The sequence below is a fragment of the Schistocerca nitens genome, chromosome 9 (genome assembly GCF_023898315.1).
Source record: "Schistocerca nitens isolate TAMUIC-IGC-003100 chromosome 9, iqSchNite1.1, whole genome shotgun sequence".
In the NCBI taxonomy this organism is placed as follows: Eukaryota; Metazoa; Arthropoda; class Insecta; order Orthoptera; family Acrididae; genus Schistocerca; species Schistocerca nitens.
In genome coordinates, this window is record NC_064622.1 from 91,173,817 (window position 1) to 91,189,412 (window position 15,596).

At 41.5% G+C, this 15,596-nt stretch overlaps 1 protein-coding gene across 1 annotated transcript in view; it reads right to left on the reverse strand.

The window, feature by feature from the left end:
- The window catches only part of LOC126203485 (protease inhibitors-like), a 52,709-nt gene that overhangs the window by 23,598 nt on the left and 13,515 nt on the right, over positions 1–15,596 (reverse strand). Inside the window, exon 2 of the mRNA XM_049937808.1 lies at positions 4,676–4,780. Within this exon, the coding sequence (XP_049793765.1) occupies positions 4,676–4,780 (105 nt within the window). The remainder of the gene's footprint in view (positions 1–4,675; positions 4,781–15,596) is intronic.

The following is a 15,596-nucleotide window of genomic DNA, read 5'->3' on the forward strand; positions in this document are numbered from 1 at the left end:
GGTTCATTAGCGTTTTTCGTTGTCTCGATATAAGACGAGGGTGCAGGTTTTATTTTACATGGAGTTTGAGTAATGTGTAACAATGACAATACAAGTATATTCACGTTGTTTCTTTATCAAACCAAGCGAGTACTTCAAGTAGATTTCTTATCCTGCCAGTTAAATATGGTGAGAACTTGATCAGATGCTTAAACGACTTTATTCGTTACTTGATCGTTAAGCTATTTGTTACTGTGCGTCCGACGAGGTGTCAACTACGTATTCGTATTCCTCGAATTTTGGCAGTCACTATCTGCAACTAGTGAAAGTGCAGTGGCTACTCGCGAATTTACATTCTGGGTGTTCACAAATCTTTAGATTCAGATAAATATGAGAGTGTGAAATTAATAGCATCTGCTGTATAACAATTGAGCTTTTCAACAAGTTGATACAACGACAGCCACTGCCAATAACCATAAAAACATTAATAATAATAATAATAATAATAAAATGCATAACTTACCTGACAAAATAAAGATGGTTTTGTGTAATTTTGTTGTTTTGTACGTAAGTAAAGTGTAGGGCAACAACGAAATAATGTCTAAGCTTTCGCAACTGTCCGCTTCGCATTTTTGTGTAAGTGGGAGTTTTCGTGCTTTTCCATTTCTTCAGACAAAAGTACAAGATCCCTAACAGATGTCTTAGTTGGCGAATTTACTTCCGGGCTGAAATTCAGATATTCTTACGCTGCATCCACACAAAAACTTATGCTAGCTGTGTACATCCTTGTTAAATATTTCGTTGTAGTCACAGTTATTTGATTTCTCGATCAAAGGATGGGTTCTCGGAAGCCCTAGTACATTTAGGGCTAGCTTTTCCTGGTAATTTACGTTCCTCAGAAAGAGATTTTCACTTTGCAGTAGAGTATGCGCTGATATGAAACTTCCTGGCAGATTAAAGCTGTGTGTTGGATCGAATCTCGAATTCGAGACCTTTGCCTTTCGCGGGAAAGTGCTCTACCGACTAATCTACCCAAGCACGACTCATGACCCGTCCTTACAGTTTTACTTTTGTGTTAGGATATAAAACATATTCAACATAGTTCATGTTTACACTGCACATGAAAGCCGATTCCTGCACGGTAAACAACAAATTCCAAACACAAAGTGCCGTTTCTGGAAATTAATAAACTCCAGTAGTAATGTCTACCAACATGGTCAATTGACGAGAATACAAATGAGCTGCCGAAATCCAGTTGAAGTCCGCACTAAGTTTCGAGCTTCTGTAAAAGGTAGCCAATCTTGGGGATTTTGCGTCTGATTAAATTTGGCATGTTTTTTTCGTTGTTTCTGCAATAGTGTTCTGACCAGTTTTGTGTACTAAGGAGGATCAGCTCCGCCGTTTGTTAATTTATTTGGTATAAATATCTCAGTTGCTGCCGATACTATTTCTTTGAATTCAAGCCACATGTGGTGTACACCTATAATAATACAGTTTTCGTTTATTTTTGGAGGATTTGTGGGTTATAATATTGAATCTCGCTACGACACCTCTGAGGTCAGTAATCCCTGTATCTGTTTTGATGCTCGTTATTAACTCAAGATTGCCGGCCGAAGTGGCCGCGTGGTTCTGGCGCTGCAGTCTGGAACCGCGAGACCGCTACGGTCGCAGGTTCGAATCCTGCCTCGGGCATGGATGTGTGTGATGTCCTTAGGTTAGTTAGGTTTAACTAGTTCTAAGTTCTAGGGGCTAATGACCTCAGCAGTTGAGTCCCATAGTGCTCAGAACCATTAACTCAAGATTATTTGTTGCTAAAACGTCAAGTGTGTTTTCAGAACCGTGCACTATTCGCGTGGGCTCATGAACTCTACCGCTCGAAATAATTTTCAGAGAATGCGTTTAGCACAATTTCGGATGATTTTTTCTGCGTACCTCCGGAATTAAAGATGTATTTTCGAAAACATATCGAGGGTAAATTAAAGTCGCCACCAAATGTAATCGTATGAGTCGGGTACGTGTTTGGAATCAAACTCAAGTTTTCTTTGAACCTTTCAGCCATTGTATCATCGGAATTGGGATCGGTCAAAGAATCCAATTATTATTTTATTCCGGTTGCCAAGAATCAAACATGCGACCGACAACCGTGTTTAGTCTATGCTTTCGGAACACCGTTAGGTTCTTCGCAAAACTTTGGCTGAATTTACATCTAGCTTTAGCCAGTTTTCAGTGCCTTTAGCGACCTGAGCATCAGTGGTTTCTATTAGCGCTAGGAGCTCTATTACTTTCCAAACACAGCTACGACGATTTACAACTCGTATACCGATGGTTCCCGTATCTAAGTTCTTCTGAATTCGGCGTGCATCCTTTGTGTCATTTTGTGTTTTCCCGAGATCCTCTAACAAAAAAAAAAAAAAAAAAGACCACGCAGTTAATGGACTCCTGATCTATTCAGAGGAACCATTATATTGCGCAACCACCAATATCGCAAGTCGAGGAATCTGTAGCCTACATGGTCGCAGAACCGTCTGAGCCTGATTCTGACCCTTCACTAGGCTCTGTACCAGAGGTCCGCAATCGGTCCTGTCGACTATGCTGCAAATCTTCAGCTTTGCTTCTAAGTCCGCCAAGCGGTTCTAGGCGCTTTAGTCCGGAACCACGCGGCTGCTATTGTCGCAGGTTCGAATCCTGCCTCGGGCATGGATGTGTGTTATGTCCTTAGGTTAGTCAGGTTTAAGTAGTTCTAAATCAAGGGGACTGATGACCTCAGATGTTAAGTCGCATAGTGCTTAGAGAGACTTGAACCATTTGAACTACCTGCAGTTGGCTGGACTCTGTGCTCTTGATGGCATCCGGAAGGAACCGTTCCACGTCTGGATTGTCTCCACCCGGTATGCACACGCAGTGGACATCGGCTTTCTTCCCGTTCTTGACAGCCATGTCCCTGTTGTTTTTGTGGTCTTCAGTCCTGAGACTGGTTTGATGCAGCTCTCCATCTCCCAGTACCTACTGCAACCTACATCCTTCTGAATCTGCTTAGTGTATTGATCTCTTGGTCTCCCTCAACGATTTTTACCCTCCACGCTGCCCTCCAATGCTAAATTTGTGATCCCTTGATGCCTCAAAACATGTCCTACCAACCGATCCCTTCTTCTAGTCAAGTTGTGCCACAAACTTCTCCCCAATCCTATTCAATACCTCCTCATTAGTTACGTGATCTACCCACCTTATCTTCAGCATTCTTCTGTAGCACCACATTTCGAAAGCTTCTATTCTCTTCCTGTCCAAACTGGTTATCGTCCATGTTTCACTTCCATACATGGCTACACTCCATACAAATACTTTCAGAAACGACTTCCTGACACTTAAATCTATACTCGAAGGGGCCCCATAATGCACCTAACGTTGGAGCTCCCAACTCCCAATAATTGATTGGCTCTGAGCACTATGGGACTTAAATTCTCAGGTCATCAGTCCCATAGGACTTAGAACTACTTAAACCTAACTAACCGAAAGACATCACACACATCCATGCCCGAGGCAGGATTCGAACCTGCGACCGTAGCGGCCACGCGGTTCCAGACTGTAGCGCCTCGAACCTCTCGTCCACTCTGGCCGGCACTCTCAATAATCCCACCCTTTGTGATTGCCCGGATCTTGCAGGTTGAGAGGTTTTCTCTGAATCAGGACAGGCGACGGCATCTGGCTGAGCGACAGAGACAGCCACAGACAGCACCTATTTTTCAAATGGTTCAAATGGCTCTGAGCACTATGGGACGTAACATCTATGGCCATAAGTCCTCTAGAACTTAGAACTACGTAAATCTAACTAACCTAAGGACATCACATAACACCCAGTCATGACGAGGCTGAATAAATCTCTGACCCCGCCGGGAATCGATCCCGGGAACCCGGACCTATTTTTCAGACTAACTGGGGAGGCCATACGTGCGGCCCCCTGGGTTAAAGTAACTAAAGTGGCTAAAAGTAAGATTACTGTTTTCAGTGCTAAGGAATAGGATGGGAGTATAGAGCTCTCGTGGGGTTTTGCTCAATAATCTTTGAGTGTACATCCACAGTTCATGTAGATTTTTTTGCTTTTAATTTTATTTATTTATTTTCTTTTTGAGGTTCTTTTGAACTTTATGAAATGAAACATAAAACTTCCGATCATCTGTTGTGCTCTTGTCCACAGTGATAATTTGGTAGCACAGAGGTTTCCGAGCTTGGGGACCTTTGTTCGATACCTTCCCCTTTACATATGTTTAAGCCGGACATAACTTCAACATTGCGTTTGCTTTTTGAAATATTAAATCAGTAACATTTTTTCAAGGAAAAAGGATAATATTAAAAATCCATTTTCAGTGTGTTAAACACTGTCTGACACCTTCACGAGTTTCTTGAGGGTTCTTGTCCAAGCATCTTTGAGAAACAGTTATGAAGTAAATGCAGCTGTTCTGCGCCTGTCTGTTATTCAAATAACGACAGCTGACAACTACCGCCAGTGAGAATTGCGCGCACAGTTCGCGTCAACGATATCATCTCCTGTGATGGTTTGTTAGTGCTCACCAGTCACCATGTGTGTCATATCTACATTTAGGCTCACGTTAGCTTTCTCTTTCCAGGCAAGGATGGTGTGAGACAGCCTCTTTTAATAACTTAATCATGTCAGCTGTCCAAGAAATCTGGAAGTACTGACCTGTCTGCCACGATAGACACGCCATGCGGGTACAGCCCCAAATGCCAGCGGCACTGCAAAAACACGAGTTGCAGTCCTCTTTCTTCGTCTCTCCTGGTGTGCACTCTGGAAAGGAATCAAATCAATTTGTTTACTTTGACCAGAAAAACATGTCCTAATGCTAAACACTGCAAAAACCAGTAAATCGCCTGTGATCAAATGCAGCATTGAAAAACCAACAATGGGCGCCAAAAATACGGTACCTTTAAAAATTAATAATAACATGCAAATAGTGTGGAAATGAATTAAATTCAAATCAATAAAGCATGGGTATTTTACATTTGCTAAAATAATTCAAAAATCACCAGTTCAAAGAATCGATTTGACTAAGCACAGGCACACTCAGTAATAGGGTATGAATAACGAGGTTTACCACTGAGTCTCACCACATAGTGGAACTGAAGACACTTGCACATGTGGGCAGCTGGTATTATGTTAAAACCACACGTCGACCTCTCAGCGAGTCTCTTGTGTTGTTTCATGGCAACTGATTGACAGCCAGCAGCTTCCGTCTTCATGTGTAGTGGATCTGGGGCATTTAGTTTCTCATTACACGGTTTCTGCCCAATGGCTCTCCAGGTAAATATGTCACCCACTGGCTAATTAATGCAGGGCTATTGTCCTTGATGTAACAGCCACAGGTTGATTTGCAACGTTCACGTGGCGTACGTTGTTTGCAGTAATGAAATGCAGCAGCTGTGCCTTGTTACATTTGTAAGCTGACGTCAGAGTACGAGGTGAACATAACCGAATGCTTAAACATTCCAGCATGAGACCAGAAGAAAGACCACCCAACGGGTTTGGGAAATGAGAACCTTATAAATTGATGACAGACATCAGAATGAGCGCAGGGATCCAGCACAAAGTCTGATAACTTAGCATAAAATAGACTGACGTGCCTCCAGAAGGCGGAGTCACAACCCCCACTAAAAATGGAAATGAGAATCATCGAACAGTCTTCGAAAATAATTACCAATGTGACTCTCAAATTACCTCCTAACGAAGTTGAATAGGTCTCAGAAAGCTCTTCCAATAACTTCTGAATCAGAATCCCACAGCGTAGATTCCAAATGATCTCTGAAGGAACCAACATGACTCCCGAATGATGGAATCCCCAGATCGTGTTCTCCCAATGCTCTCATCGCACTAAGTTCCGCTGACTGCCCCTGATCGGCAGTTTTGTTTGCTTTCACCCACTGCGTGGCTCAGAGACCTGAATTTTTTGTAGTAATGTCTTCGTCATTGATGGACCCAATAATCAAGCAACTCTATGGTGGTGGTGTTGGATTCTCGTTTAGGTAACCCTGGGCAGTTCAAGTCACATACAGCTTGGAGACAGTAAATGTATTTATTTATAACAGTTTACTGAAAGTAGTTTCGTATTTATAACAGTTTACTGAAACTAGTCTCGTGCTCACGTCCAGTAGGCGGTGAGTGTGTGTCCAACCAATGGTCCTCATTGAACACTGCTTCACCTTGAAGAGACACCCCCCCCCCCCCCCGCCCCTCAGTGCAAACCAGTTGGGTGGCGACCATAAACGTTCAGAAAACCTGGGCGACAGTGGTAGCGTTATGACAGCAGCTGACAGTGTATGCTGGTGATGCTATGCCACTAGAAAGACACTTGGTGAGATGTGTCCTTTAGCACTTACAACAGCTCCAGACATCGACTCCCTGCATCACCCATGGAAACATTATTGGTCTGAAGATGGGCCATCTATGAATGAAAATGGTTACCATACGAAGGTCACTTGCGACCTGGACTGATTGCTTCTTTTTCTTATGTCACAATGTAATCAGAGAATAAAGAGGCACATTTTTGTTCTACAGAGGTGAGGAAAACAGTTGGCATAATTTTGGCGCATCAAGATCAGCAGACAGCAATATTATTATTTGTGTGTAAAAGTAACGTTTGATTCTGTGTAGTATAGGAATTAATTTGGGATAACTTTAATTTATTTAATGTATTATTTTGGAAGGGTTTTACTATGTTATTATATGCAAGTCCTTGCTGGGATGTAAGTCGTTTGTAAAGTTCATAAAAGAAAATTAAGAAGTTTCTTGAAGTGTCCATTTTCCCAGCAGCTGTATTACATTGTAGTAGTTTACAAGAAAAAGACCTTTTTCATGCCGCACATTAAGTTTTTATTTTGCTTGTGCATCCTGATGCGTTTCCACTTTTACAGAGTATTCTCAGCGATTCTCGTGAAACATTACACAATTTTTCTCATTTTCACATATAGGTTACAGCTTTCAAACAGTTCATGGAAGTTTTTGTTATAAAAGGGAATAGTACTTACAGATAAGCAATTAATTCATTATTTTTACATCAAGAACCTCGCTCTCGCGACGAAAACTGGCTGAAAAAAAAACCTTGCGGGCATTAGCAATACTTACGAAAACAAATGACAGTTTAAACACGGAAAATGGCAATTAGAGTGCTATATTACGAAAATAGATTGTCCTCAAGAAAAACTGCAAGTTTTTAATTAGTTTTGCACATGAGAAAAAGACACTGATTTAAAAACAGTGAGTTAGAGTCTGATCTCTAAGTACCTTCCCATTTTAATATAAAAATGTGCATGAACTGTTTCAAATCTACGAGGCCTGTTCAGAAAGTAAGCTCCGATTGATTGCCAAATTGAAACCACAGTGAACATCAGAAATGTTTTACTTGTAACAATTAGCTACACCTTTCAGCTACTTCTCTACGTAGTCGCCGTTCTGACTTAGACTTTTGTCATAGCGTTGTACCAACTTTTCAATAGCCTCATCATAGAAGGCAGCCGCCAGTGCTTTCCGCCAATTCTCCACACTGGCCTACACCTCGTTGTCTGTGTTAAAATGTTGTCTTCAAAGACAGCGGTTCGTGTGACCAGAGATGAAACTCAGGGGGAGACAATTGCGGACTGTATTGTGGGTAATCTCACATTTCCATTTGAAAACGATGCAGGAGCATCTTCATTGCCCCTGCAGAATGCGGCTGAGAATTGTCTTGAAGAAGAAACAGCACGACAGTTATGTAATGTTAGCTGCATAGCTTCAGGCGAAATTTCTCACCAGGCCCTCGTACTTGGCGGCAGACACTATTTTCTAGACATCTTTACGCACTCACTGCGAGCTCAGAAATGAGAAGAGCGACGTGATGCTAACTGGGGTTATACTAGAGACACTACCCAACACATCTGTGCAAAGCTTTATCGGATTTTCATAGTCGTTTCCATTTCGCGACCGATCGGAGCTTACTTTCTGAACGCCCCTCGTATAACCTGTATGTGGAAACGAAAGAAAATCTATATCTCAGGAAACTTAATGTAAATGCCTTGTAAAAGCGACGAAACGCGTCCGGCTTCATACGAGAAATAAGAAATTGGTGTGCAGCATGCAAAACGTGTTTTTCTAATAAATGGAAATTATATTTTGGGGGTGAAAATTAATTGCATTGGTTGGAGTGCCTTAAGAATTGTGTGGTGTAGCCTATCTATTGATGTAAGGAAGTTTACTGAAGAGATTTCTGCAGATAGTTACTTGAAGTTTTGGGTTCGCATGGATTTAATAGTAATTGTTGGAATATTGCTTGCTTACTGTGCTTAACGGATCTTAACACTACAGCCACGTTGTCTTCATTCTGTCTCGACAAACGAGGTATTGGGTGAGAGCTTAGGTCTTTGGCTACCATCCATGAAAACCACAGATGTGTACATGTTTCATTTATTGAATTATTTCGTCTTTTATACCTTTTTAATTTTGTAAATGTGTCAGCTCATCGTATTCTCCGTAGTAACATAGGAAATGACTATAGCTAGACATTTCCCACGCCTCTTCCTGCTGAACCATGTATCATATATCAAGATTATTGCTTGATTTCTTGTTTATTTAATTAAGTATTAATTCGGCATATACTAAAGGAACACTTCATTTTAAAGTAGCGATTTACACGCGAAATTTGTCACCACCGCTGAATGCTGCATAAAAAGACGTATTTGTTTATCAGTCCTAGCTTGTTGTTTCACTAACAAATTTTTGTCTGTCATAAGCACACATGTACAAAATTTGTATTTTAATGCATTGCCAATAAAATCCCGATACTTTAAAGAATCGACTTCCCGTTTGTATTGCAGCATCAAACGTCAGATTACTTCAGAAATGAATAAATGTGCTAGATACTTACCTTTAGGCATCTAAGTGAGAAAATGTTTAGGAAAGGTGACAACTATAATTGAAGTTTGTTGCAAGTCGATGAGGCCTCTCATTATGAAACAATGAATGAAAACCAACTTGGTGATTTGCGCTCCATTTTAAGCAAAAGCCAGTTTTTCACACATTTAAATGTTTATGACGTTATATCTCCTGAACTACACGTCGCACAGTGACATAATTTTGCAGGGGTATTCAATGGCAAACTGTGTTGCAAATAGCGTTAGTAGTAAAGAAGTAATAAGTTAAAAGCTCGTTAAAAGGTCATGTCTGATGCTGAAATCTGCATCAACAGCGAATGCACAGCACACGGTAATTTTTTCCCCTTTTATCATTTTTCGAGGGGCGTTAGCGAGAAAAGGTTTAATAACAGTTTTCAAATTATGTGTAAACTTTGTTGAAAGTCGCTAAGTGCTATCGTTCCCATACAGTGGAAGAAAGAAGACCGTTTATTAGCGCACCGTTAGTTACACCGTCACAAGACAAACACACAAGTTTCCAGCTGCAACAATAGGTCTTATTGTGTTAAACTCACAACATATGATTATACATTTTAATGGGTGTATTACAACAGCACTTTAAATTTTTAAATACGGTCAACAACAATGCAACAGACTGAATGTGAATTTATGTATCACCTATGCTACAACTGGGTCCAAGACAGCGTTTCAATAATACAGATATTAAACTTGGAGATCAGAATAATGTGAATGGTCTGAATAGGGAAAAAAGACTTTAATTTCACGTGACATATACATCTATACGATCCTCATGATGTCGTTCATGATGAGGGACACTACCGACAAAAGAGCAGGCATTTAAGCTGACTGCCGAACGATTCTACTACCACCATCATACATTTCGAGTAAGGACCATGAAGGTAAGATACGAGAAATTAGGACTCCTACAGAGGCATATAGAGAGTCGTTTTTACCTCTGCTTGTGAGTGGAAAAGGAAAGAAAATGGCTAGTATTGGTACAGAGTACACTCCTCCAAGAGCCGTACGGTGGTTGGCAGGTATTTATGTAGATACAGAAGATGGCAGGCAGAGACATGAGAACAGCGCCAAGTTCGGCTAGATCGTGATCGACTTCGACGCTACATCTACATCTACATAAATACTCCGTAATCCACCATACGGTGCGTGGCGGAACGTCACTTTCATATGAAGATTCAAAAGAATCTCAAGAAATAGTTGTGGGCCATGCCAGACTTCCGTCGGTCGATAAAGAAAAAAGGACATTTACATATCATCTTATGACCGACTACAACAAATTTCCTTCCATTGAAGGAATGGTCGTGAATTGTGAGGCCCTGAAATGGCAAAAAGACATGGCTGGAATGCATTGCACAAGTGGAAAAGTGCATACTGAAGTATTTCAGGACCCTCTAAGATCCAAACTCTCTGCTCTTTCCGAATTAACAATGTATGTGTAGACCAGATGTGGCTTGAATTTAAAGAAATAGTATCGGTAGCAGTTGACAGATTTAGATACAATAAATTAGAAAAGGGCGTATCTGATCCTCCTTGGTAACAAAACGGATCAGAAGACTGCTGCAGAACAACGAGAAAAGCATGCCAAATTTCAACGAACGCAAAATCTCTAAGATTGGCGGTCTCTTACAGAAGACTGAAATTTAGCGCGGTCTTCAATGCAAGATGTTTATGATAGTTTCCACAACGAAACTTTGTCACGAAACCTGATAGAAAATCCAAAGAGATTCTGTTCGCATGCAAAGTAAGCTAGCGGCAAAGACACAGTCAATGCCTTCTCTGCGCGTGGTAATGGAAATACTACCGATGACGGTGCTGCTAAAGCAGAGTTACTAATCGCAGCCTTCCATTATTCCTTCACCACAGCAGACGAAGTAAATATTCTAAAATTCGAATCAAGAGCAGCTGCCAACATGAATAACGTAGAAGTATAGAAGTATACAGGGTGTTACAAAAAGGTACGGCCAAAATTTCAGGAAACATTCCTCACACACAATGAAAGAAAATATGTTATGTGGACATGTGTCCGGAAACGCTTACTTTTCATGTTAGAGCTCATTTTATTACTTATCTTCAAATCACACTAATCATGGAATGGAAACACACAGCAACAGAACGTACCAGCGTGACTTCAAACACTTTGTTACAGGAAATGTTCACAATATTCTCCGTTAGCTAGGATACATGCATCCACCCTCCGTCGCGTGGAATTCCTGATGCGCTGATGCAGCCCTGGAGAATGGCGTATTGTATCACAGCCGTCACAATACGAGCACGAGGAGTCTCTACATTTGGTACCGGGGTTGCGTAGACAAGAGCTTTCAAATGCCCCCATAAATGAAAGTCAAGAGGTTTGAGGTCAGGAGAGCGTTGTAACGTCTATTAGCAAAAGACATATTGTGTAGTAAAGAGAAAATATTGTGTATCATGTTTTGTTATTGTATGGAATTATGTATTTTTTATTATTTATTTTAGATAATATCTGTGTCGGCGAGTACTGAAACCGCACAGACGATAAATATCGTACGAAGAGTTTTACGAAAAGCGAAACTGTCGCCCAAAAACGCGGGGCCCGGATTTGCAGTGGCCACGAAAATAAATGTTTATGTAATTTCTTTCAGTGTCTATTGTTATATATATGTATGTATTTAGTGATAAATGTATGTATGTGTATCATGATTAATGCCATGTATTAATGAATGTACAAAAAATTTTTTAATGAAAAAACGCACCACTGCAAGTGAGTCGGAGGAAACGATCCTGATAGTACTGAGAAACTGTAACGACTACATAATCCGGGGGCAGCCGAACCCCGAGATCAGATAAATTAAAGGTAAGACTACAGTGTAGTTGTCCTGTTTGTAGAAGCTTAACTCCAGTGAAGTGATCTCATATCGCTAGTGGTGTGTAGTTTGGTGTTAGTGTTTATGACAGGACAAAGTTGATTGTAGATAGTAATTTTCAGTGTGCAGTGTATTGTAGATTAATTAACATATTTTGTATGCAAGTGAAAAAACTGTCAGATCTTGTGTTCGAGTAGGTAATTTATGAATATGGTTAAATTGCGTAGTCAACGTCCGAGCAATATGGATACTGAGGAACAGCCATTAGTTAGTGCAGGAAATGTAGAAACGGGTGCATTAAGCAGTACAAGTACTCTCTTTGAGGATATACCATGCGAAAATGTGGGGGCAGAGGCACAGGAAGTGATGCCACCGCCTACCAGTGCTCAAGGAGAGGTAAATAAAGAAATTGCACCACCCCCAGAAAAGCAGGAACCAGAGAGTGGTAATCTGCCTGGTGGGTATTCACTTCAGGCGATATTAGAGCGCGTGCTGGATTACCAGGCAAAATTTGCGCAACAGCAAGCCGAGCGAGATCACCAGCAAGCTGAGCGAGATCGCCAGTTAGCAGAAAAGTTACTTGCCCAGCAAGCTGAGAGGGACCAACAACTTGTGCAATCGTTAGAAAATATGAAAAAAGAGATTGCCTGTATGAAACAGAATTATGAGTCGATACCTAAGGCCGTGCAGGAGTTGACTGTACAGGTCAACAACCTGCAAGTAGCAAACACTAACAGGGTAGACGAGATAGGTGTCTTAGCCAACCGATTAGAAAAGCTAGAAATAGATTCCACACAGCTTGTAGAGCATAAGTGGAACGAACAAGCGAATAAAATTGAAACCGAATTCAACTCATGGCTAGAAGTGAAGGAGAGTGAGATCGACAAAAATATTAATTCTAAGGTACAAGCAGCCATAGCAGATAGAGATTCCGAATCGTTCAGTACCGCAGTAAATAGTCAGGTACAGAACGACGTGCAAACCATCAAACAAATACTCAGTGAGGATATTCCGCAGTGGCAAGTGAATATTAACAAACGGATATCCGACTTGGAAAAGGGTTTAGCACAAAGTAGCAAACAGCTTGAACATGAAACTATGTCGCCAACAGCCAATGTTTTTGGCAACGCACAAACTTATACGCGACGCAACAATGGTGAATCGTTAGGCGATAATGCGAAGAGCTGTAGCTTCGGTTCGGAGCACACAGACTATGTCCCAGGAGCAAACCAGTATAGTCCAAAAATATTAATTGAAGAAAGTTTGATAAAAAAATAGGCACTTTCAAACGTTTACTACTGAATGGAAGTCAGTACACCCAGTAGTATTCATAAAAAGCTTTAAAAATATCTTGCCTAGTGTGTGGAATGAAGCACAGAAAATTCAATACGTAATGTCATACATTCAGGGTGATGCACCATTGTGGGCTACGGAAGTAGCAAAAATGGTTCAAATGGCTCTGAGCACTATGGGACTCAACGTCTGAGGTCATTAGTCCCCTAGAACTTAGAACTAGTTAAACCTAACTAACCTAAGGACATCACATACACCCATGCCCGAGGCAGGATTCGAACCTGCGACCGTAGCAGTCGCGCTGTTCCGGACTGAGCACCTAGAACCGCTAGACCACCGCGGCCGGCACGGAAGTAGCAGACAGCTGCATGACATACGAACAGTTCGAGAGGGCATTTTTGTCGAAATACTGGTCGCCTTGTATACAAGAGCGGCTAAGAAAAGAAGTATACAATCCCGAACCGTACTCACCCCGTCTTGGGAATCTGAGACGGTAGTTCGAGAAGTACATAAACAAAACGCGTTACTGGGACGAGCCTATCTCACCAAGAGACATAATAAGACTCCTAAAATCACATTTACCCCTTCATATCAAAGAGAAATTAATACACGTACCAGAAAGCGACATGGAACATTTCCTGTCTGTTCTAGATTCAATAGACTTAATCCAGGAAGACGCAAAAGCAGCGTGTGATCACTCGCGGAATAATGGATCAGGGTGTAAATATGACAGAAATAATAGTGCACAAAATCTCAACCATGGAAATGGTGCCGGCCGAAGTGGCCGTGCGGTTAAAGGCGCTGCAGCCTGGAACCGCAAGACCGCTACGGTCGCAGGTTCGAATCCTGCCTCGGGCATGGATGTTTGTGATGTCCTTAGGTTAGTTAGGTTTAACTAGTTCTAAGTTCTAGGGGACTAATGACCTCAGCTGTTGAGTCCCATAGTGCTCAGAGCCATGGAAATGGTGGGAGTGGTAACAAGCGGCAAGAGCATTCGCAAAATTGTAATAATGGTACAAATCAAAACGGGTCAGCCGTCTCATAATAAAAAGCGTCGATTTGACGACCGGTATTTTTCCTGACTGCCAGGGACCAACCGCTGGAAAAATGCGCGAGGTCAGTGGCATAGCAATTACAATGACGGTAATCGTAATTGGAATCAGAATCAGCGACCAAGCCCAGAACGGCAGGGTAATGACCGGTACGATAACAACAGACCACCACTACAAAACGCGCCTATTGCGCAGTCGTGGCGGCCCACAAACCAAAACGTAAACATTGTAGAGGTCGCGGACAATAGCCGTCCAAGTACCTCGCAAGTAAGCCATCCAACAAACTAGAATCGGCCTCGATATGCTCTCCATCGCTGGCCGAGGGGTGGAGTGAGAGCAACACGAATGACAATAATATCCCTGGAATACATATGCTGCGATACAACGACGGTATCAGTATGGAGAAAGATCTACTGATCGAACCGCATGAATGTAAGAAAGATAGCCACGAAAATGTGCAAGCCATAATAGAAGCGAAAATCAATGATGTTGCAATGAATATAATCATTGACACAGGTGCCTCAGTGAGTGTAATGAGTACAGAGTTGTTTAAAGCGCTGGGGAAGGAACGTAGCATACCGACTTTCCCGGTTAATAATTGCAAGGTGTCTGGAGCTATAAGTGCACAGAGCCAATTAGTTAAGTACCAGGTGCAGGTGGAGATTTGTAAGGAGGGCGAAGCCATAGTGAGCTCGTTCCTCATTGTTAAAGGGTTAAGGTGGCCTGCATTCTGGGAGTAGATTTTCTCCGTGAGAGGGACGCAGTGATCGACCTCTCCTCGGGAAAACTAAGCATAGTTAACAAAGGTAGGAGGGTTGAGTTGTCTATGATGAAATCGAAGGAGGTACTTGTGCCTTGTTGCAATCGAATTAATATCAAATGTAGGAACCCCTGGGTACTACACCTCAATGATTATTCACCTGTGACGGATCTCTATTATCCGAATATAGAAGATAGAAATTTTGAACCAAATGTTGATGAATTTCAAACCAAAGTACAGGAATGGGAAAGTTTAAGCAACATACAAAAGCAACAGTTGACGCAGCTGCTATCAGAATATAACATGGTATTTACCGACCGACCAGGAATAGTCAAAGGGTACCACTATCACATAGAGGTGATGCCCCACAAAACGTACTGTCGCGCATCTTACTGCATCCCTTGGTCGAGGAGGGAAGTAGTGGCTAAAGAGATTTGAAGGATGTTGGAATGGAATAGTAAAATTATTTATTCAGTGACATGTCTGATGTAAATAGTAGTAGTAAGAAGATTTCAATTGTGTTTTAGAGTATAAGTATGTTAGTTTTAAGAAAGAATTTGTGTATAGTTACAATTTTGAGGAAGTAGAATCAGTAAACTGAGCAATAACATGCGAATGGAAGACTTTGTTGACAGACAGTTAGTGTCATTAAAATACGATATGCTCATCAAGCAATGAACAACCTTTTTGTTGACAAAATAATGATTAATTTCTTGAATCATTTTGTAGTAAGTAAGTACA